The 24,966-nt window shown below is 42.5% G+C and overlaps 1 protein-coding gene across 4 annotated transcripts in view; it reads right to left on the bottom strand.

Moving 5' to 3' along the window:
* The window catches only part of SYNJ2 (synaptojanin 2), a 65,893-nt gene extending 41,726 nt beyond the window's left edge, over nucleotides 1–24,167 (bottom strand). For 2 of the 4 annotated variants that reach the window (XM_064708224.1, XM_064708225.1), the window contains exons 1-4: nucleotides 23,684–24,166; nucleotides 13,796–13,882; nucleotides 5,356–5,626; nucleotides 2,738–2,963 (exon numbers count right to left, since the gene is read on the bottom strand). In XM_064708224.1, coding sequence (XP_064564294.1) covers nucleotides 2,738–2,963; nucleotides 5,356–5,626; nucleotides 13,796–13,882; nucleotides 23,684–23,804 — 705 coding nt within the window. In that variant the 5' untranslated portion in view covers nucleotides 23,805–24,166. Of the gene's footprint in view, nucleotides 1–2,737; nucleotides 2,964–5,355; nucleotides 5,627–13,795; nucleotides 13,883–23,683 lie in introns of all 4 variants that reach the window. The other 2 variants (XM_064708226.1, XM_064708227.1) reach the window with 2 other exon arrangements.
* Between the last annotated feature and the right edge of the window lie 799 nt (nucleotides 24,168–24,966).

Here is a 24,966-nt window from a genome sequence, read left to right as displayed (position 1 = left end):
TCCTGCAAAGAGGGGAAAAGTCCTGGGTTTTCAGAATCCTAGGGTGTTATTTATCCATGGAAGCACATAGCCAACATACCACAATACTGTACAGGCTCCAGCAAATGGAAACAAAATGTTATTCAGCCAAGATATTACCTCACAGGAGATTAGTCAGTCATTTACTATGAAAGTAGGAGTTTATTCTTGGACTCTTCCTTCCTAATGGCAAGAGGATGCCAGCTTGAACTAGATCTCAGGCATCCTAGTGGTTAGCCCAACTTTGCTTTCTTAGGACATGCAGCTTGGTAAAACTAGTGTTTAGCACCATTAGTAACAGCAACCTTTTCCTTCTTTGCTTTGGCTTTTGAAAACAAACAAAACCACACAAACCTTTAAAACTGCAAACTCTCGTTATAATTTTGAACCTGCTCAAGCCTTTCACCCTAAAGCTATTTCACTCTTGCACTTTGGCTTACCCAGCTGAAAAAAAAACACTTAAAAGCCTTCCATTTTCCCACTTCAGCATATGGCTGAATGGGAACAAAACACAGCAATTCCCATGAAGAGCCTGACCCAGACCCAGTTAAGAGAAGCATCAGCAATCAAGTACTGTTTTGCCACTCACCAGGAGCCAATCCTCAGGTGTTCTGCTGGAATACAAAGGCCAACTTATTTTTCATGCTAATAATTTGTAACATGATGTATTCCAGGAGTGTAACAAAATAAAATGAGTTACTGATGACCCACCTAGTGAGCAGCACAGCAAAAGTATTTCACATAATAAGTCAGCTGCCAAGTGACTTTCTTTCCCTTGCATTTCATCAAGAGAACATTCTTCAAATCCTGAGTAACAGGATTAGTGCTTTGCACTAACATTCATAAGAAAATACTCAACTAAAATAGCAGAATGTACCAGGTATCACCTAAAATGGCAGATCTCCCTTCTTCTGTCCTCAGGTTCCAAAGGAAAATTCCACTTTCCAGTAAGCAGACATAGCTGTATCTCCCAATGCACTGACAGACTTTCTAGAAAGGTGTAGATGTTGCAAGAGTTCACTTGCAGTTGCTTTGGAGCAGTGGCACACAAGAGAATTATTAGCAGAGAATTTGGAGGCTGATATTAGAGACCCAAGCACTAGAGGAGAAGAGCTTCACATTCAACAGGCAGAATTTGTGGGAGCCTGAACACTAAGTGGAAAACTGTCAGCCTAACTGAAAATGCAGGCAAACCAGGAAAAGGAGGGACATGAACAAAAAGTCACCCACATGCCCAGAGAGAACTCTGACCACTGGACAGAAAGTCACATGTGTAACATTGGCCATGCTTTGAGCACCTTTTGGGAATCAAACCTCACCAGCAGGCTGGGGAATACCAGTCTGCAACTCCTCCAGGCATCCTCCTGAGGATCAAAGCACTGCCAAATCTAAGGTAGCTCTACATGTGTCCTTAGGCAGAACCAGGTGAAAAGGTTAAAGCAGTGTTACAAAGACAACATCTCAGAGGAAATGCGGAAAGTACCCAAACACGGCCGGATTTTGGACAAACAGTTGCCTGAAGGCATGCCTGGCTCATGCAGTGGGATAACAGGAAGGAGCTCACTGGGTCAGAGCTGCTACATTCACACATTGCCATGAGGAAATACTAGTGCAGTCAGCCCACCAAAGTGTGGGTTCCTTTGAGAGGGGGTGCCCTCCTCAGCCATCAGGCACAGGTTTGCAATGACACAGCTCAAGTGTCTCCATGCTGCTCTCACTGTTTCATGCTCCCCTTATGAGCATCACAGAAGCAATCTACCTTCATTGTACATGCACCTACATATACAGACACATACAATCTACACCACACATCCAGCTCTGGAGATATGCCCAGAAGATGCTGAAAACAACCAAATTCTAGGAGCAAATCCCTGTTCTTTGTTGAAAACTATCAGCCATTTGTCTATTCTGTTTATACAGTGATCCATTTCTGTATGATGGTTCTGACTGCTAGTAATTACTACTTCAGTTCAAAAAGGAAAAGGTGATTGTACTTGAGTAAGAAAGCACTCACTTCAGCTGGCACACAAGACTTCAGATTCTTCATGGTCCAGTGCTTTTTACTGAATTTCAAGGCAGCAAACTAAACCATGTGCAATAAAACCAAGTGATTCAATTGTTTTGTTTGGCTGTGCCAATCAAGGGAGCCTGCTGAATGCATTTCACACACATAACTTGTCTCAGCATCAGCTGGAAATGAGGCTTTTACCACATATGTATAAAAACTGTCATACTACCTCACATTGGAGAGAATCCCCCACAAACCAGTGGGGAATATAAAAGCAGTCTCTTCCAAAATTAGTTGAACTGGAATTTGGCTGACTCTGAGAAGATGCTATTTTTTCAACATTTTCTTTACTAGAGAAAGATTATTTGACAGTGAACTTTACTAATCTGAGGTCCCAGCACCTTGGCTAGACACCTTCCTGAATGGTTTAAAAACCCTTGTCTACATTTCACTACAGTACCAAATGGCCAGACTTTCACACTCAGGAAAGAAGTGAAAAGTGTTAGTGAAAACCGTGTGAATGGAAAAGTCAGAAACAGAGAAAAAGAGCAGATTGCAAAGAAACGCTTAATGGACAAGAACAAACAGATCTGCCATGCAACAATATTTAAAAAAAAACTTGCTGAGTTTCTTTAATTCTCATTGAAAACCCTGCCCCAGTTAAACACGAGTGGACTAAGTGATGCAAAGCCATTGGACACAAGCACTTACCTGTTCTGTCTCAACAAAGTTGGACACGTGTCCATCATCATTGACCCCTCGGACGTGGAAGCGGACACCGGCCCGCTCGCAGCTGATGCGGGAGATGAGGCAGGCTTTGGCCTTCTTGTGGGAAGCATAAACAGTGCGGATGTCCACGACCCCACAGACCACCTTCAGCAGCCAGTCGGAGCAGTTCACCTGGTAGTGCTTGAAGGGCACGTGCAATAGCTGGTTCCTGAAAGGTTCAACAACACACAGAGACATTACTGAGTAAAACAAACAGACAGACATGGGTGCTGCCTGACAACAATCACTAATTTAATCAAGCAATGTTTTATGACCCCTTTTCTGCTGTACCTTATCTCTGCCCAGGAAATATCGAGAAGAAACCCTTGTGAACTACTACGGTGAACTGAACATGGCAAATTTTAACCACACAGCTACCACCAAGGTGCTGCCTTTATATCTTGTACCTGTCTTATAAATTCAGATGCAAATGCCACCTCTTTCAGCTCCAGAAATTTATATTTAGTAATCTTTTAATAAATTACAGTAATGTCAAGCTAATAACTTTTTTTGGAAGAGTACTGCCTGGACCTTAGCATTCACTACAGGATGAAGAATTGGTTCAAAATCCACCAGGATTTTTAGAAAAAAAAATTTCCAAGCAGAAACTGGATCTGTAAGTCACTGGAGATATTGCAAAAAGTACTACTAAAATGAAGAGGAACATCTGTTCTAACCTTCAAGATCAACAATTCAAGAAACCTGTCACATCTAATTAACAAATCTAGTCTCTTTTATTATGAAGTTTTTCTTTAGTTCATGTCTCAAAATGTGCCTTTAGTTACATAGGAGGGCCAGAAAAATATCTTTTATGGCCATGCATTGCTCAATAGAGGATCTGTAAAAGAGAGTGAAACCCCTGAAGAATTGTTCTTTTAGAGTACAGCATTTACCAAAAAAGGTGCAAGGCATTATTACATTTTTAATCTAAATATGTAACAGAAAAAGCAGCTCCTTTTTTCAGCTCAATTTAGCTCTTTTTAGCTCAACTTTTGCTATCTCTTCCACCTCTTTCTCCCACTTCTACTTGCATAGGAAGTCCTCACTCAGGCAAATTCCAGTAGAATTTTTTGTTGTTGTTGCAGTTCATTAAACAGGCAGTTTGCGTTGCCCATAACTAAGGTCATCTTACACTTTTCATTGTATAACTATTTATCTCATTGTTTACTTTCCTCAAGCATCTATTTTTTGTCTGAAATTTCCCATATCACCTAAATACCTCAAGATAATTTTTTTTTTGGAGCATCCTTTTGCCTTTAATGTGATGTTGTCACCACTTTTCCCTGTTCTACAACATACTGCAGAATGGAAACTTCAGAATTTACTTCTGGATTAGCCAGAAGCAGCAAATATACTTCTCTTCCAAGGAAAAAAGTTTCAAAAGACAGTAGAGGGAAAAGGAGATGTTTTAAGTGTTCTTTATTATGGGATTTTGTCATCTTAGCAGTCTCATCATTGGAGTACAACTAATTTCTGCTATGTGTCTGACGTGACAGTGCTTGGTGACCTTTTGGAGAGGGATGCATCATTAGCACAGTTGAAAGCAAGTATTTATTATGTATCTTTCTTCAGTTTTAAAGTCAACCCACTAAATCTTACCAGTCAAAATCACATCATAGCAGGAAAGATTATTTAGCCTAACTGAACTGCTCTCTCATGTTAATTTATCACCCATTATGAACTTTTTTGCTTATTTAATATTCACCTGCTTTGGGCCACAAGCCTCACTGCACATTCTAGCAGCACATTCACATTTAACCCCGCCAGTTATTTCCCACCTACATCAAACCCTCATTTATTTCCAGAACAGCTATGCCTGCTGTGTGACTTTTTGTTTAAAAAGAAGGGGGTGGGAGTGGGGAAGGGCATAGAAATCCAAGCATTATGCCAAAACTCGCAAAGCAAACAAACTGAACTACATCAACCCAGCATTGTGTTTTCTCTTTTCCCCTCAACCAATACTTACCACAATACGAGATAACTTTTCTTTGCTTTATAAGCACAAGAAAGTAAAATGCACAGAGTTGTGTATCACAGCAGTTTTGTTTTGTGTGATTTGTGTTTGCACTGAGCTGTAAACATATTAATATTGCTGTTTTCAATATAAAAACTAGTGCACATTACTGAAACAATAAACTACAGACTTCAAACACCTACTTCTAAAAAATAACACATACTTCAGTGCAAACAATGGGATTTATGAACAGTTCAAGCACAGGTTTCCATTAGATAACTTTAAAGAAAAGTATTTAAAAGGACTGCAGAGGAAACTATTCATGACATATAGAGAGATGTTTCTGTAGTATGAGCAATATATATCTGGTATTTCCCCCTTTGAAGCATAATATGTCATTTTATAATGGCACTTCACTATCAGATTAATTTTAATTAAACACAAGTTACCATGAATTCATTAAAGCCACCTGCCCTGTAAAAGGACATGTCAATGAATGAAAGGAGATGGACCTGAAGTGCACATGTTCACTTCCCTCTGAGAAAGTCTGGGCAATGAGATACAGGTGGGGACAACAGAAGACTCAGGTAGAACACGCAGTACTAACCAGAAGAACGAGTTACCAGATTCATAGTTGTTATCACCCTGCTTCTGAGCCCGCACAGTCAGGTCAAAGTTTGAGCCTGCATTAGGCCAGGAGAAATAGAACATCCCAGAGTTCAGTATTTTCTTCAAGGCAGTAACGCGCTCGTCTTCCTTGGTTTCTTCCTGGAGAGGACAGAAATCTGTTGCAGTAATTTTGTAAACTTCAGCATCCAGGATTTTGCCCACCGACGTACAGCCTGTCACCAGGACCAGAAAGTGCAGCCGAGCGTTACCTAGAAAGTGACAGACAGTTACAAAAGGGTTATTTCCAGGGGAACTCGGCTCCTCACCAGTCCTGTCACATGCAATGCCGACAGGGCTCCAGCAGAGGCCAGCGTCTTTGCTTCACGAGAGAACAAACAGGAAAAACAGGCATGCAGGCCACATTCTTCACATTTCTGAATTCCTCTTAACTGCAGACAAGTGACTGCAATTGCACAATATTCCATAACACTTCTCCATCGACATCCTTTGTTGCACTAGAGTGTGTTTTCCCCACTGAATTTATGAAGAGCAAAGTGCTTACCATTGGAACAATACTCAAAAAGTCAATTTCATCACCCTACAGAACATAGAGCATTCAGATTCTTTACTGGCTTCAGCTGAAACTGGGCATGTTCAGACATTTGTAAAATTTCAGTATTACCAATTCTTAAGATTTTGCTTTTTGTATCACTAAAGCATGTACATGATTCAACAACCTCAGCTATCACTAAAACAATTACAGCTGCCATAATGTGAAATCACGAAGCAGCTGAACTTCAGGGCCCCAAGGCTAAAAGATAAATTTGGAGCTTGAGAACATCACTGTAATCAGATCTCTCATACACAGAACCATCTCCACCTCTGCTCATTCTCTCTGAAATGGTAATTAAGAAACAGTAAAACAATTTTTCTGGAAATGCTGGTTTTGCTACAAAGAAACTGCTTGATTTACTTAAATTGGCCTGTAATGGAGACAATGTCATCCTAGTCACTCTAGCTAGTAAGAAAAGGTGGAAATGAGCCAAGATTTATTAATTTAGCACAGCAGAACCAACAGTTGACCTGCCCAGAGCAAATTAATTAGCAAAGGGCACAGTGACAATCTGGGACAATATGGCTTCAGACCGCAAAAGGGAACACTTAGGATCACTTTTCAACCCTCCAGCGTGACCCACTGTCTGGAAATGCACACCAGCTCTCACACAACAACTACTCTTTTTCTGAAACACCAGTAGGGGAGTCCTTGCTTTCAGATAACAGGCTGGCTACAGAAGCCTGAGTTAGGGGTGGTTTTCAGCAGGGCCAGAATATTTGTGTAGGCACGTGGGACTGGAATGGCAGGACAAGGTGGGAGATTAGATCTTATTCATTCTGTTCTGCTGACTCCAGTTTTGTATAAAGGCCAGTGTAGGTGGTATTTACTAAAAAGCTCTGTTCATCACATTTCTTTCTGTAACAACACTGTGCCGTGTTCTCCTTCTTGAGTGCTTTCAAGACGTATATTTTCTGTGCTTGTGATATCGCAGTAGAGGGCTAGAAATACTGACAGTTTATTCCTCCTTTGCACATGACTTTGTGTAATTATAAAGAATAAAAAGGAGGAGACACATCAGTTATCACAAGAGTTCATAACTGACCAAATACTGCCCTGCAGCCTCCAAAAAGGGTTAGGAAGAGTTAGCCGTCTCTCAGGATAGCCAAAAGCTTCTGTGACTTAGCTGAAACCATGCAAAACTGATCAGCTCAAAGTAACCTTCACTCACAAGACTCTGGAAGCAATACACAGAAACACTATTAGCATGCCTTAATATCAGTCAGCTTGGTTAGTCACAAAAAACCAGTAGTGAAGGACTTGGAGAGCTGCCTGGCAGCAATGCTGAGACAAAGAGTACAAGTACTTTCATTGCCTTCGGTGACGTAAAGCTTTCCTAGACGGTTCAGAAGACATCAAATGAGAAAGTCAACATTAAATTAGCCAAAGAGAACTAAAGCTTAATAATACAGAGCTTGTTACCTGTGGTTCTGTCCTGGTTGCAGGAGATTGCAACCAGTGGAAAATCACTGAATCTAAACAGAATAATCCTCTAATTCAAGAAGGAATTGAACAGGAATATTTGCCTTAGCTAGAAACTTGCTTTTGCTTACCAGAGACTATAAACTCTTTTTACTATCTCCTCCACTCAACCACTCACCCCCAAATGGGATACTCATCCACATACTGCAAGGTCCAGCATCTCTACTCCCTTAAATCACTAGCTAAAAGGCTCCGAAAAAGTAATCATGCCTGAGAAGGTATTGCATTTTCCCTGAAGTGTAAGGAGATTGGTTTTCTAAAGCTGTGATACTTTTCTGCCACTGGGCAGCAACTCCACAGGAAAGAGTCAGGGTTGTTCAGCCTGGAGAAAAGAAGGCTCAGGGAAAACCTTATTACAGCCTTTCAATATTTGAAGGGGGGCCTATAACAAAAGATGGAGAGAGACTTTTCACAAGGCCTTGTAGTGATAAGACAAGGGGCAACAGTTTTTCACCGAAAGAGGGGAAATTTAGATTGAATATAAGGAAGATATATCTCTCTTACAACGAGAGTAGTGAAACAGTGGAACAGGTTTTCCAGGGAAGTTGTGGGTGCCTCACCCCAGGGAAGTGTTCCAGACCAGGTTGGAAGGGGCTTTGAGTAACCTGGTCTAGAGGCAGGGTCCCTGCCCATGACAGGGGCATTGGGAGTAGATGGTCTATAAAGGTCTCCTCTGACTTGAGCCATTCTACAGTTCTATTCACACAGAATAATCTCTCTACAGTATCCCAAATTAGAGAGCAACCACCAGGCACTTCTCATGATACCTTTGAACAGAGACAGGCTGGCAAAGGAGCTCACACTTACAGCCCAGAAACTGGAGGAAAAGTCTGAAAAGAGAGATTTAAGGTACGTTAAAGCTAGCCTGCTTTGCTACTTGGTCCTCCCAGGCTGCTCTGTGAGTTGAGGTGGTCTTCAGAACAGCTCTAACTTCTCTTATTTGCTTAAACCACTCAGGATTTGCTGCAAACAGACAATGCAGAAACGCAATAACATCATAGCCCCAGCTCAACACAAATCTCTCAGACTCTGTACCTTGCAAAAAAGTCCCAAGCCTCATCCTCTGATAGCACTTTCATTCCAGGTGGTATATGGATAATGGTCCTGGGAACCAGCTCTGGGCTATCACTGCACTGTCTGCAGAAGGAAGATCCCTGCTTGGTGCACGTCCTCTTGGCACAGGGAACAAGCTGATCACAATATCCTATCCTCTGTGCCTGTGTCCTGCCCATTTTATTCACAGCACAGACGTAGCCATTGGGTTCTGAATGGAGGTAATGCTCCTGTCAACCTTTCACCCTTTTAGAACCCCGCACAGCAGAATTAATGCTGCCAAAACACTGCTCCACTATGATCTTTTAGTCATGTTTCCATTAAGGTGTAAGAAATTACTCACCACTAAGCTATACAGCTAGACACAGAGAAGGCTTTCCTTGTCTTCCCTTCTTTACCAGCAACATCTAGATGGGCCTACAGTTTTAAATTAGAACATGAAAGTCCTTCAGATTTCAGTTGCCTTTTCAGGTCAGTTTCTCTTGGTACCAATCAGCAAACACCTCAGCTGTAGACTATTTACCATACCCCACCTTGGAAAATAAAAATCTTTTTATTTCTCCTTTAACTTACACAAGTAGTTTAAAGTACAATCCTCATTAATACTAGCCTTCTAAACTGCACACATAGAAGAAAGTAATTTAGGAATGTAAGAACTTCAATTGAAGGTCACAACTGTAGAAATGTCCTTCCTGTCCTTGGGATGCAACATGGAATGTTTTAAAGAAATCTCTGAAATAATTTTAGAGCAAGAAGTGAAGTGTTCCTTACTGATCATGCTTTCTACAGCAACACATCTATGAAAAAGCAAGACCCACATATAGTACTAAAGAAAAAAAATATTTCAAAGCTATGGCCAAACTTTGATTTCAGATAAATGGGTACAAATGTTCATGCATTGTGACCAAGATCATTATTTTGCCCTATTACAGCTATCAATCACTACAACAATCTGTAAAGAAGACTTTTGAAGAAATGTAAGAAATGTTTTGCTCACAGTGATATGAGCTGAATGTCCTTTTATCAGGTTGCACAAGAGAGGCAGAGGATGAAGAATATTTAGCACAGAAACAAGACAATAATAATTTCCATCCGTTTTTTCAAACGTTCTTGTGAAACCAACTGCCTTTATCCAAGTTGAACAGGAAATGCAGTTCTGGTACGTCACACTGTACAATAATAAGCTGCAGTTTCTGTATTTAACCTGTCTACACGACTCAAGGCAATTGTTTCCCCTGCAGCTTAGGGGATGACTTCAATGTTGCCTATTTTGAGCTATAGTGAAAAGGAGTCCAATATTCAATTCTTATTTTGTCCTTCTTAACTGTAACTATTTCACCCAAGACTGCCTTTTCTTTCCAAAATAATTTTCTCCAATTTTTGCTCTTTCTCTATTCCATCACAGTCATGCATTCCCTCAGACTTTTCCATTTCCACTCCACACATACTTCATTTCATTTTGTAGACCACTAAAAACCAATTTTGCCTCTCATCTATCTTCAAAAATAGCAACAGAACACAGGAGAGCAGTACATTCTAACCACCTAGCTGAAAATTCCTGAGTATATCTACAACAGAATTATGAAAAGAGCCAAGACTTTCCAAACTATCATTTCAGTCTCAAAGATACTCCCCTTTCTCTTTCTTCTAAACACAACCACATTTTTAGGATATGTGCAAAAGGAACAGAAGACAGGTACTTAGTTGTCCTTTGCAAAATATCTTCCTTTCAACTGTATATGTACAAGAGTGAGAATATATACACAATCTCATGAATTCAGAATGCCTCCCCAAATACAGCAGCTGTATTAAACCAAACAACCTATGTGCTGATGGTGTTAAAATATCCCCTTATGTATGCATCTCTTCCTGACATCACAGTATCTGAAAAAAAACACTGTAAAGCCAGCTCTTTTAACACTTTGCTTAAGATGTATTTGTCACTGCTAGATCTTCTTTGGCAGCAGAATCTTGGCTGACGTACAGCTCAGAGACACTGTACAATTCATTCTGCTGCCATCCATCTCACAAAAGAAAGCAGAAGAACTTAGTGAGTCATGTTAACAGACATAAGTACATACAAGTGAATGTTATTACTGGTGGGAAACATTAACTTTGTGAGTCAGTTTCACATATTTCATCTACTTTCTTGTGAAAAGCATGATCTACTTTGGCAGGCATACAATGTGATTTATTTGGATTTCTAAGTAGCGATATTTACAGATTAATTAAAATGTTCAGAGACATCTTTCATGTCTTGGCAGAAAGTTTTCCCTTCTGCTCTACAAATATACTCTTAACATCTCAGTGGAATGTATTTTCACAAATACTCTCAGTTAATTTAATACTTATGGTCTGCATGTTTCCAGTAGTAAGAAAAATGCTGATACTTCTGAACAAAGTCTATGCAATCACTGAAGCTCAGAGAAGAGCTGGCCAATTACGCCTTTGTTAGCAGCTGCTAAAATACATTATACAAAAATGGAAAAAGCTGCACTGCATTCCTGTGGTCGTTTGACTCACCCTGGCTGGATGCCAGGTGCCCACCAAAGCTGTTCTGTTACTCCCCTCCTCAGCTGGGCAGGGGAGACAAATAAAATGAAAGGCTTATGGGTCAAGATAAGGGCAGGGAGAGATGATTGAGCAGTTATGGGCAAAACAGGCTTAACTTGGGGAAATTAGTTTTATTTATCACAAATCAAAGCAGAGTAGGACAATGAGCAAAACACCTTCCTCCACATCTCCTTTTTTCCCAGGCTTAACTTTACTCCCAATTTTCTCTTCCCCAGTGGTACAGGGGGATGAGAAATAGAGGCTGTGATCAGTTCATCACACATCGTTTCTGTAACTCCTTTCTCCTCATGGGAAGGACTCCTCACACTCTTCCCCTGCTCCAGCATGGAGACTCTCCCATGGAAGACAGTCCTACTTGAGCTTCTCCAGCATGACTCCATCCCATGGGCTGCAGTTCTTCACAAACTGCTCCAGAGTGGGTCCCTCACAGAAGGTGCAGACCTTCTGGAACAAACTGCCACAAATCTGGCCAGTAAACCTGCTCCAGCATGGGCTCCTCTCTGCATGGGTCCTTCCAGGACCCTGCTCCACAGTGTGCCTCCCAAAGGGTCACAGCCACCTTCAGGCATCTCCCTGCTCTGGCAATGGGCTGCAGGTGGGTCTCTGCCCCACCATGGACCCCATGGGCTGCAGGTGGGTCTCTGCTCCAGCATGGATCTCCATGGGCTGCAGGTGGGTCTCTGCTCCATCATGGATCTCCATGGGCTGCAGGGGCACAGCTGCTTCCCCATGGTTGCACCAGGGGCTGCAGGGGAATCTGAGCTCAGGCACCTGGAGCACCTCCTGCCCCTCTTCCTCTGACCCCGTGCCTGCAACTCTTTCTCTCACATATTCTAACTCTGCCCTTCTCCAGCTTCAGCTGGGCAGGTTTTTTCCCTCTTCTTAAATCTGTTATCCCAGAGGCACTACCACTGCTGCTGATGGGTTCAGCCTTGACCAGCAGCACTTCTGTCTTGGAGCCTGCTGGCATTGGCTCCATTGGACACAGGGGAAGCTGCTGGCAGCGTTTCAGAGAAGCCACACCTGTAGCCCCTCCTGCTACCAAAACCTTGCTACACAAACCCAGCATAATTATTTTGTAGTGGTAATCTTTTACATAATCAACAGCTAAAGGGATGGAACTTGCATGTAAGATGGAAAGTCTAAACCAGACCGTGACAAAAACTCGGGCTACATCTTGAATAGTGAGATAGCAGACATGTATCTTTGCTTTTTGAAACATGTTCAGAAGCAGAAAAGGTTTGCTTACCTTCACTTACCATTACAGCATGACCCTCTGACTTTTCACTGAATTTTAACAATCCCTTCCAAAGCAAGTCCTGTACCAGAACTTGTAATCTAATGCTAGAACAAGGCAGAGGTACAGTGACAAAGCTCAGAAAGGAAAAACCCTCACACTTTCAGAGCACTGAAGTTAAGCATATGTTGTTTGAGAAGAAATAAGGACATGAGAAACAGTAAGGCTGAGAATATTTCACACCCCATTTGAAATCATTCACCTTTTAACATGAAGACAAAAATTGGATACATTTGGTTCCCACCACATACAAAAACTACCCTTATATGTAGCTTTAAGAGATTGGATTAAATAGCTACATTCCTTTATTACTACAACAGGATTCATTAGATTTCTATGAAGAAAAACAGACCCAAGTGCCAAGAAAAACTAATCACGAGTCCTCCGCTTTAAATTACATTAGCAAATTGATATAAATCTCCAGAGAAATGTCTAATTAACTCCACAAGAAACAAAACAAACAAAAAGTCCACATTCATTAAAAAAAAACTAGAAGGACCTACAGTTTTAAATTATGACACAAAAATTCTTCAGCTTGCACTTGCCTCTTCAGGTCAATTTCAAGTCATATTTCTCAAGCTGCAAAATGGTAAGCAGGGTATAAAACCACACAGTTATATCTACTGGCCTAAATACACCAGTGCTCACACCACTACTGCCTTTGGTAGACTCCTTGACCAAGCATCAAGTTACATGGAAAAGTCCTGTCATTTCTCCAAGTGAAAATTAGGGCTCATTGTACCAGCCTGGGAACAACGCGTACAGTGCTTTTTTATTTATGCATCTAAATCATCTGTGATTTTTAAGCACTGTGTAAGGCCCTATTATCTTCAAATCAATCACTGCAGTTCTCTTCTTAAAACATGTTATTTCCATTAACATTCCTGCAGGCAGTGTAATGACAAGTCCTTTGCTAAATCAAGATTGCCAAACTGTACCAAAATTTACATTGATGACAATAAACATTTCTCACTATACTAATTGAAGCCAGAGGCCTTCTTCTGCAAATCCTTATCCATATGAATGATTAAAGGCAATTAGGCATTACAGCAAGAACTGGCAATCTGTAGTAGTGTACTCTCAGGTGACCATGACAATCAGTGTCTAAACATGATCCTTAAAGAAGAGAAGAATTAAGAAATCATAGCTTGCCTTAGACAAATGTGGTAGGGGAAGAAGAATGGCAATTATCTTCAGGCAGCTAAGAACGTTAGACAAAACAAATTCAGAAAAAATCCATCCATCATTCAGTGACATGGTTTTGGCCCAAAATAGAAAAAGAAACAAATATTTTCCAGACTGTACATGACAAAGTGCAACTAGCTTTCACAATTTAGGAATTAGACAACTTTAGCCACTTGTTGTCATTTAGAATTGTCTGGGCATTTTATAATCTCAGGCATACAGATGGTGACTTACCACATTTAAGCTGAAGCTCTCCTAAGCAGCCAAAAGCATCCACGAGCTTTTCATACTGTCCTTTAATTGCATCCTTTTCTTCTGGAGCTAAGGAGCAAAGAGAAAGGCAGGAAAATTAGTTATCCAGTCAAATTTTCAGATTGCTCTTATTCCTATTGCATAGGAACCAATGCTACCTAAGTTGATTTTTCTCAGTCAACAAGACTACAATGCAAAGGTAGGTTTAAAATGCTGTAAAACTACAGAGATTAAAACATGGAGGGACAGAAATGCCCATCTCCACACACCACCCTAGAAGAAAAAAGAACGCTTCCTTTATTTTCAAATCAACCTGGTTGTTAGTAACAATTTTATTCTATGGTACAGATGCCACAGATAAGTCAGAATAAATAAAGAAATACATGAGCACATGTAAAATTTACACTGCTCTAAAATAAGAGCAAGAATAAATCAGTCTTGCCGTAAGCTAAAATATAATATCTTGATCACAGTATATTGATATGTCTTGATGTACAAGAGAGAGTTTATACTTCCAGACTCAGTCTAATTCCAGACAGAACTGGATTTTTTATGCAAGATAACATGATTTGATGTAGACACAACACCAGATGTTGATTTCAAGAGGAATTACACATATTTTAGTGAAGTAAGAATTAGTTAATTAAATAAATAAAGGGTCAGATGCTCGTGTTACATCTGTGCATTTCTGCAACAAGCAAATTCAATGGGCACATACTGAACATTTAGACATTAAGCCAGACCACAGATCAAACTTGCCACCGGCTACTTTAACATAAAACCAGCATACTTCCTGAATGAGTAAGTCTTCATTTTGTATATATTTCCCAATGAGGAGCAAGGTCAATCTCTCAAATGAGGAAAATAGACTGCAACCCTCAAATGTCCTTTTACTTCTTGAACTACAGATAAACAGCAACATAATACTTTCAGAGATTTGCTAATAATATGCAATCTTATGCTCCTAATTAACTTCAGCAGTTAAAACCTGAAACCTCCGGGTATAAAAAGGACAAACTGAACTGCTTGCAATGGATGATAGAAGAGCAAAGAAAGAGACTTCTCTTTATAAATCTCAAGAGGCAAAGAGCTCAGTGAGAAACACAGAAAACAAATAAATATCCCATATATTGCTGACACTTTGAAGTGAAATGAAGGACAATTCCTCTTGCAAAATTCCTTAGCAGAGGCAACCCCCAAGAGTAATTAAAACATGTTTATCTCAATTTTTGCATTTGTGACAAATAAAGAAGACTTGTTTAACTCTTTCTTAATTTTGTTTTTACTACCATAGTTTCACAATTTACTTACTCTACTTTCTTAGAACACTGAGTAAATCAGAGAAACTAGCAAAATGTTGATACCACACACACCAGTGAAGCAAAGCATAAGCAGCAGACGGAGGATAAAGTGATTTTTATTGGGTAACATAAACCTCTGGACAATAATGATTTAAATACTCAGTAATGGCACATTTTAAGGGCTGAGACTCAGCAAGCTCAGTCCTCAGGCACTTAAAAAAACTCAATTTCACAAAACCAGTTTAGATAGACTATAACAACATTTCTATCTTTGAAAAAAACCTCCCTGTCAAGGCTTTCTTATGTATTAAAAAAAACAGATTTAAAAAGGTGATGTTTCACTTTCCATGGCATCTTTACTAAGTATAAAAGGGCAGCAACAATAAACTGACAATTTTTTCTTAAATTTTTTCTTAAACCCTGCTTTAAAAGCTGTCTACACTAAAATAATTGTGCTACTTTAAAATAAAAAGGGAAAACCAAAACCAAAATTCTTGCTCCAAACATTCCAGCTTTAGGAAGAAATCTAAAACAAGGGAAACACCAAGAGATTCAGATCTGAGACAGATGCGGGAGCTCATAAAGCTGCAGGCCAGGCACAACCTGAAAGCATTTAAAAAGTCACTTCAAAAGCATGGCAATGCTCTTCAAAATAGAATTACAAGCTGGAAAGTTGGCTGTTAAAGTGTCTGGTAAGAGCACAATCCAAAAGAATGGAATTTATTGCAGTGTAGAATTAGGCAACACATAGCTCATTCCACTGCTGGCCAGAAGTACCTGCCACTGGCATGTATGGAACCCAGTGGAGTTTCCCAGGTCAAGCCAGTGGCATCACACACCCATCAGCTGCTGGCACAGGAGTGCTCCAAACACGCAGCCAAAGAGCTGAGTTTTGGCAGTCCTGGCACAGGAAAGCTGCCATTCTGGGCAGGACACTTGTCAGAGCCTGTGCCTGCACAGCAGCTGTGGGATCTCAGCACCTCAGGACTGAGGTGCCGAGTCACCGAGACCACCCTTGGGGGGCTCGGGAGTCCTGGAATGTTGCCAGAAGTGTCTGGTGGCTGGACTTTGATCCTACACGGGAGACGACACCTGTATGAGGATAGGAGGATTTCACCGGGGTGAATGGTGAAGGGATTAGTTAATTAGAGAGGGAAACACAGGGTTTAGGATTTCTGTACAGGGGGGTTTAGAGAAGTAAGATGGAGGAATTGGGGCATGTCCTGTCCTTCTTCTCCTTCTTCTTCTCCTCCATCTTCTGTGGTGATGGTGGCACTTTGGGATTTGTCATTACTAAAAGTGCACTGGGCAATAAGGGTGAAAGGTATTGGGGAAAAATGATAAATATTGTACACGTAACTTTGAGTATAAAGATAGGTGACCACCCGGAGGGCAGGGGAGTGTGCTCATGGCTGGCTGCTGAGCAGACCTCTGTCGGGCCGAGAGAAAATCTTTTAGATAAACAATTAATAAACACCGAGACCGAGAAAAGAACTGAAGCCTCTTCTCGTCCTTTGAAACGCGGGCTGCCCCAAGGCCATCCCGGGCCTTTCCAGGCCCTCCAAACAGCCGAAAATCGGGCAAGCAGCACCAGTACGGCTGCCTGCAAGGAAGGAGCAGGAAAGGAAGACACCCAACAGACACAGCCACGCCTGTGGGTCATGCAGAGAGAAGCCAGAATGTCTTAGTGCCTCTGGACCACATCTGGGGGCATGGTGTGTGTAAATTCCCTTTGCTAAAGATACCAATGGAATTTGAAGCATCCTGTCCTGTTAAACTCCTCGGTGCTGCACAAAGCACATTATTGAAGAGGGCTTGAGCCAGGTTCATATCCTGTTATTAAAAAGAAGTATTTATAAATCTCAAAATCTCATTGAAATCTCAAATAACTGTCATCAAAACCTAAAAGATCTCCTATGGCATTTGAGGAATGCTAGGACATGAGTCAGAATCAGAAAGACTGCGGCTACACAGAGAAAAAAACTTATGTGCTACTTTGTTGGATGAAGAGTTAAAGGGAAATAATTCTATGAAACACTGTAACCCTTGTAAAACAAGAGGCATGCAATAATTCAATGAAACCAAGCTGCAATATAAGAAATTAAAAGTGACCTTTTCCATGCATAAAATATTTCAGAGCCAAAAAACCCCACACCATGAAAAGATATACAATTACATTATACCATATGGCCTGACCAAGTGTGACTTCTTGCTTGTAAAAGCTGCAATTTCAATTTGCCAGCTAGAAGGAACTGGCCAAACATATGCAGTTTCCTTCATTCAATCCCTGCTTAGGGCTGAACCCCCAGACTTCAGCAAGAATCAGCACAACTCTCAAGTACATGGATCCCAGAAAGGTCAGTGACTGGAGGAAGAGGGTAGAGAAAGGTACCAAAATTCCAAGTCCAACACTAAGGACAGACACAGTAATACCTGCAACTTCAAGACAAAAATGAAGGAAAAGTTCTTGAAAAAAAAAAAAAAAGAGTCTGAGACTGAGTTATAGATTCTGTTTCTCCCTTGTGATTTCTCAGCCCAATTCTGGAAATAGTCACCTGCTTGGCTGTAGGGTACTGCTATAAAAATGTAATATCAAGCATATTTCTAAGTACTTTAAGAAACATAGGATTGGTGGCATGAGATCGCTTTATTTGTGTCATTTAGCATTTAGGAGAAAGAGGTGTGAACTTGCCCCAGAAACAGGGAAAAACTATAATCAAACAGAAGTCTCATACCAAAACTCCCATCTATACATTACCATAAGCACCTTACCTAGAAATAAGTCCAATATCTGCTGTGATGTGAGTTTAGACGATTACCTCCAAATTGTGTTTTCAGTCATCTGCAGACACATTTAAACTATTTTGTTGTATTTTCAATATCTTTCACCTCTAAAATCTTCCTGTTCACATTCTATCCAAGCTACACAGGCATTATGAAAGTCAGACTGTATTCAGAAACACCATACAGGCCAAGCAGTGCAGAGTTGGGAAGAAATCTGTGGTCAGAGCTACAGTTAAGAGAATCCAAATAGTTAAAACATTAAGCAATGTATTTACTAATTTTCTAGTAAGATACATTTCTGGTTGAAAACATAATGAACAAACCAGAAAATTGGCATCTTGGAAAGACCAGTTCCCTGGCTTTCTGTATTAGATTGAGAACAATCTGCTCCTAGTGAGAGATAATGTTTGCATACTTGGATGTGCATATATGAATATATTAATTCACAATCAAATAATAATGGATTAATGAAACCACCAAGTTTCTACTGGCCAGCTCCATGCTGTTGCAGGCAGTCATGAAAATAAAAGGGAAGTCCCTAAGTGATTTCTCTGAAGCTTGGCCATTATCTTTATGTGGTTTCTGCCACAGATGACTCACATTTGCATAGAAACTTGCAGCAGTCACTACAGACATAACCACTACAAAGAATTCATCCATCACAACCACTACTTGTCTCCTAGCATAGAAAACAAGCCTTGTAATCAACACTCTATACTTACATGAACACATCTTCCCTCCTCTCTGCACCCAGTTTGCATTTTGACAATAGTGAAAGAATTGCAACACACACTTTTTCCTATCGTCTAAAGCAGTGATGTTCAGCCTGAGAAACCACAGCTTGCAAGTGCCCAGTGCCAGCATAACCATGGAAGACAGGACTTCTGCTCTGGAGAGTGCTTCCACAAATGGAAAAGTTTGACCACCACTACACTACAGAAAACTTCCCAGAAGTTTGTGCTAGCTGTATGAATATTCGGGTGTAGGAGTAGAAATGAGCCATGGTGGAGGGCTCACTGTATTGGATAGAGTGCTTAGAAATGCATGCACAGTACTTACACAAGTATTGGTGCCTGATTTCCACACCCCACTCAGTGGCACAGTTGTTCACATAACCACAAAAGCAAAGCTAATTGTAAACAGTGAATGTACATAGAGCACAGAAACAGCTTTCTGTACAAAAGAAGGAAAAGATAAAGCACAGGTAAATAACTGCTACTTCCTGGTTTTGCAGGGCTTTACCCTGATTTCACTCTGCTGCATCAGAGAACCACACACACACCTGCAACTGAAGCAGCAGAGGAGGCACAGAGCTCCTCCCCAGAGTGCACACACACCTTAACTCTGTGTAAGTTTGTCTCTAGTAAAGGCTAACTTCCCAGGTCTGAGGGTAAAAGCCAGGAAAAACCTCAGACATATTTGCAAAAACACACACTGTATCAGCTTTGAACTTCTGTACTTTCCAGACACCATGGTCATTTAGGATTTAACCTAACAGGTGATGTAACATCCTTTATAAAACAGCTGCAGAATCAAAGAGCTTGCAAAAAACAAAAAATCTCTGCAGCCTTTGGCTCTGTCCTTGAGAAAACACATTATTATGCTGAAATTCAATAGCAGAGCACTCCTGTTGACAGCTTTTCACTGAAACTACCTGCCATAATAAAGTTAAATCACCATATTTTCAGCACTATAGCCTAAGTTTAGTTTAGCAATTGCCTTGAGAGCAGTCCAGAACTACCTTGTGCAGTTCACTTCATCTGCAAACCACTGAAACTGTAACGTGTTTAAACTAGGAATAGCATCTCTAACTATACTCCCTGTTGTATTAAGCAGAAATTTCTAAATCAATGACAATTTTTCTTTATCCTTCAAGACTCTAGGTTTCTTCTGCAGAATATATTGATCTTCTAGTTCAGAGAATTCCTGGAAGAATTGTTTCCGGCTGTCACCCATCCTTCTGGAGATGACTGAAGCTTTAGGATTGCCAGCAGACAGGGGGGGAAAAAAGCCTCCAGCAAAATGTGTCATTCAATTCAAAACAGTGAATTTTACCCTCCACCCTACAGTGACATCATGAGAGAAGGAAAACAAACTCCTATCCTCAAAAATACTATTCAACTTACAGCAGAACAGAAAACTCTTCTGTTGATATCACATCACTATGCAGATTAAGGAGTTTAGGGATATGCAACTAGGTTTCCTGCAATGATTTTTGATTTCTTGATTTTTCCAAAAGTTTTTTAGTTTAGGTTTCCATTACAGGACAAGTACTCACTTTATAAATTGCTGACATTCAGGCAATTAGAGATCTTTACAATATTTTCCCACTGCTGGAAAGGATGCAAAGGATATCAAGGATATCAAGGATGCAAATACTTTTCAGGTATTAAATCTGTGTATACAGTAAGGAAATTATGAAACATAATCAATTTGTGACTAACACAGTCATCATTATCTTTATAAGATATCAAGAGAGGAAAAAGTATTAAATCATCCATCCACAAGACAGCATCAAATTGCTAGCTTACACACTTGAAAGTGTTTATTTTAATGAGGAGTTTGCCAGCGGTCTATAGCCTGTATTGATTCTGCACAAGTGTGTGTTTTTTCAGATTTCTTTTTTTGTAACACCACTTCTAGGACAATCCTCATTCCCTTCTGCCACTGGAACTAGGTTAAATTCAACATTTAAATTTCTTCCAGTACAAAATTATTATAGAAGCAATTAAACTTTACACAAGTGCAGATGTCATGCCTGTTCAAGGGCAGAGATACTTGGTAACCATGGGGAAAAAAAAAAAAAAAACAATGACTAAAATTTCTTCTCAAGCCTTCACTGTCCATCTATGAATATTCCTCTCTACAGTTCTGTTTACATGAGGGTGCAAGGGCAAAACTACATAAACTGTTGTACAACTTAAGTGTTCCAGGTATACCAATCTGCTTTTATTTACTCTAGAGATTTGCATAAGGCACAGTTGCATAACTCCTTCTCACCACAGATATGCAATTTTTAATGAACTTTATTTTAGAAACAGAAAACTAGACAGAGAGGCCAAAACTAACACAACCCTAGGACTAGTATGTCTGAAACCACACATATACAAAGTTTATGTTAACCTCCCACTGCCAAGTTCTCTGGTTAGCAACAACCTAAAGGCAAGTCAAACAAAACAGAATTAATGTTGTTTCTGTTACCACCCTGCTGTGAAGCTTCCTCTTCACAATTCTTCTAAATTCACCAGCACAATACCTACTACTGGTTTTCCCTCCTTTTCTGGTCCTCTGCTGCATAAACAGAAGTTATCTAAACAGGCTCCACTGGACAAACTAGCTCTTCCCACAATACAGGAACCAACCCAGGAAGGAATAGAGGAATTAAATGAAATAAAATGACAAAGTTATTACCATGGAGTGGGCTGAATGCCAACACAGACATGATTGCAGTTATCTCAAGGCATGACACTTGACTTCCAAAAGGTAAGGCAAACAGGCCCTTTACCCTATACAAATCACTACTTCAGAATTCCTCTAACACATTTTAAGAGAGACTGTATAAATTCTATATTCATAGAATCACAAAATCATTCAGATTAGAAAACATGTCCAAGATCATTGGGCTCAACCATTAAATTAGTACCACTGTGTTTACCATTTAAACCATGATTCCCAGCTTCCACATCCATGCACTTTTGGATCACTTCCAGGAACAGTAGTTCCCTCATAGCCTGTTTCTGTATACCTGACCATCCTTTCCATGAAGAAATTTCTCCTAATATCCAATCTGAACCTCCCCTGGGGCAAGTTGAGGCTATGTCCTCTTGTCCTTTCACTTTTTAGCAGGGAGAAGAGGCCAACCCTCCCCTGGCTGCACCCTCTTTTCAGGCAGTTGTAAAGAGTGATAAGGTCTCCCCCGAGCCTCCTTTTCTCCAGGCTGAACAACCCCAGCTCCCTCAGCTGCTCCTCACAGGGCTTGTGCCACAGATCCTTCACTGGCTCCATTGTCCTTCTCTGCACACACTCTTATTTAGAGATAGACCAGGATGCCACTGGCCTCTTTGGTCACCTGGGCACACTGCTGGATTGTGTTCAGATGGATGCTGAGCAGGTCCTTTTCATCTGGGCAACTTCCCAGCCACTAAATCATTTCAGGCATAGCAATTCAAACAGGGGATGGCAACACTGGGGGAGAAAAAACTACTCAATGTTGATGATTCCTTTAATTAGTGAGATTTCAAGTCATTCCAACCACTGGTCATACAGGTGGCTCAGGGCTGTCTAAGTGAATACTGGACTCTCCCTTTTATTCATGCACATTGGCGTTAGGAAGTGGAGCTGTTTTAGATTTTTATCAGAATAACAAAATACAGACCAAACCCCAGTAGTATTCAGTTTTAATGTCAACAGGTTTTTTTTTTTCAGGGAAAGTGAGTAAAGTTCTGCTCAGTACTAACTGACTTTTCACTGCCAGTTCACTGAAATCTGACACAAAACCCCCCTCTAGAAAAATGTAACACATTTATGTCCACTATTACCAAAGAATTTTGCAAGAAACGGAACCCCCAAAATATTGCACAAAATGAAACTCTAATAAAATATAATAAGCAAAACAAACAAAAATCCCTACAGTGTGGCAATAAGATCTTTTCCATGACTGGTCAAAATTTTCCCACTATCAGAACCATTCTTGAGAAAATCAGCTGCCCCTTGATGACTTTTCTGGCTTTCATCATTTTATTCTGCATGTCCTGCCAGCGTACATTGTGGAAGATTCAGCTCAGGGGACCCAGATCCTGAGGTGACATTGTGCAAATCACAATGTCCACACAGGTCTTACTACAAACTACAGTTTGAGCTGCTTGAACACAGACTCCTACAATGCTGTGGACAACAGCATGATTGCAGGCACAGGTACTATGCAGAAAACAATTTAAAAACACAGCACAAGCATGTGTTCTCCTACATTGCTTTTTGCCCCTTGAATTCTCAGTCACCTAATTTTTGTGTGTCTGCCTCAACATTAGCGACATCAACATTGCATTTATTCAGGTCCAACAAGTACCAAAAGCACAAAGTGAGACAACCCTGAGAACATTTACGAGACTCTTCCAGAAAAGCCAGACACTCAAGTAACCAAATAGCGTTCAAACCACAAGGGCAACGCAGCAAGAAGCCAGGAGTTTTCTATGGGAGACAAATCTCAAGTCAATCATCCCAAAACACCTCTGTTGTGAGCTGGCTATCTTCAGTGGTGGTTAGCGCCTGATGTAGCTGAGTAGAAACTTCCTCAAGAGGCAGCGGACCTGATTTCATTACCTGGGCCCTCCTCAGCAGCCAAGGCTGTAGGGGATAAGTCTTGCACACTAAAGGTGCCCTGTGCCGAGACCCCACCGCAGCCGGGTGGCCTCTCCTGCTCCTTCTACCCCGGCTGCTGGTGAGGAGGCTAAAGATGCCCAGAGCAGCGATGGAACGCGGATCGGGAGATGCTGGGCAGCCCTCCATGCACGGCACGTACCGGGGCTCACCCAAACGCGCCAGCAAGGGGCCAAGCCTGGAGAGCCGTGCTGGAGGCCTGGGTGTAAGTGAGGCGAGACGCTCCCCGCAGCCAGCATCCCACTGGAGGTGGCTCCGCTCCCCTTCCTCTCTCCATGCCATTGGAGCAAAGTGCCCCAATGCTCCTGGGCATCGCCTGCTGCCGTCGCACCCCACTGTCCCCTCACAGGCAGAGGTGGGCACGTACGGACACCCACGGGCCCCCAGGGCCGCCCCCGCAGGCACTTACTGAGCGCCGCCACGGTGCCGGCCTCCAGCAACAGGCAGTCCTGGCGGCTGCGCGCCTCCAGCAGGGCGCTCGGCCCCGGCTCCTGCTTCCAGAGCAGCCGCAGCCCTTTGCTCAGAGCCATGGGAGCCGCCGGCCGCGGGCAGGAGGGCGCAGGGGTCCCGCCGGAGACGGTGGCGCAGGAGCCGCACGGCGCGGGCTGGGGGCCGCCGGCAGCCCCGCGGGAGCCTCCCCAGGAACTCGTCCCCGGTCCTGGCCGCTTGTCCCGGGGAGGCGGGCCAGGAGGGCGGCCGTGCCCCGCTGCCGCTCGCCGGTCACCTCAGCAGGCCCCCGAGTGCCTCCGCGGCCGGGGCGCCCAGCGCAGGGCGAAGGAAGCGGAGCGGCCCCGCGGGCGGACCCGCCGCTGCGGCCGCCTCCTCGGGGAGCCCCGGCTGCGGCCGGCAGGGCGGGAGCGACCTTCCCCTTTGCTCTCCGCCTCTCTCTTCCCACCCACGGTAAACTTTCCAGAGTTAACTTTGTCCCTCTGGCTCCGCGGCTCCTCCTCCTCCGGCACAGGTAGGAGCCGCCGGCGGGGCGCTGCCCCCGCCCTGTCCGCGGGTGAGGGGAGGAGCGGCGGCCGCGCTGTGGGCCCGGCGGGGCGCTGTGGGGCCCTGCCCGGCCCGGCGCAGCTGTGCCCGGCCCTGCTCGCCCCGGCCCCGCCGTGCCGCTCCCCACCCCCGCGGGTGGCGAAGGTCGCCGTCGAGCCGCCGGGAGCGCGGCCGGCCCAGCAGCGCTTTGAGGCGCCGGAGCTATTCCGCTGCTGCCCCGCTCCTTCCCGCTTCCTGCGGGAGCGGCCGCCCGGGATCCCGGGCGCTCCCCGCTGGCACGGAGCTCCCCTCGCGGCTGCTCTCCCACTGCGCGCTGTCCCGCGGTATAAAGAGTTTCGGGCAAAGGCACAGTGCACTAGGGTTCTCATCACAGTCCCCTAGTGAGTCTGTGCAGGGTGAGTGCTGTTTTTTTCCTGGGGTTAACCGAGAAGGAGTGAAGAGATAGGCACAGGTTCGCCAGTGTGTTCAGATGAGAGAAAAACTGGCTGTAATCTCTAGCAGAACATGTAGTCCTATTCATACACCAGTAAACCACGCAGAATTCTGTTTTGTTTTGTTTTTTTTTAACATCACGAATTATAACTTGAGTTAAGGTGTAGAGAAAACTGCAAACTGTTATTGTTGTCTCACATTTACTTTGAGAACGTCGGTCATGGCTGTGCGCTGCCAGGTGGAATGTCACAGTCCTGGCCTACTTTG

This window comes from Zonotrichia leucophrys, chromosome 3, assembly GCF_028769735.1.
Source record: "Zonotrichia leucophrys gambelii isolate GWCS_2022_RI chromosome 3, RI_Zleu_2.0, whole genome shotgun sequence".
NCBI lineage: Eukaryota > Metazoa > Chordata > Aves > Passeriformes > Passerellidae > Zonotrichia > Zonotrichia leucophrys.
The sequence above is the reverse complement of the archived record's forward strand: the minus strand, read 5'-3'. Positions and strand labels throughout refer to the sequence as shown.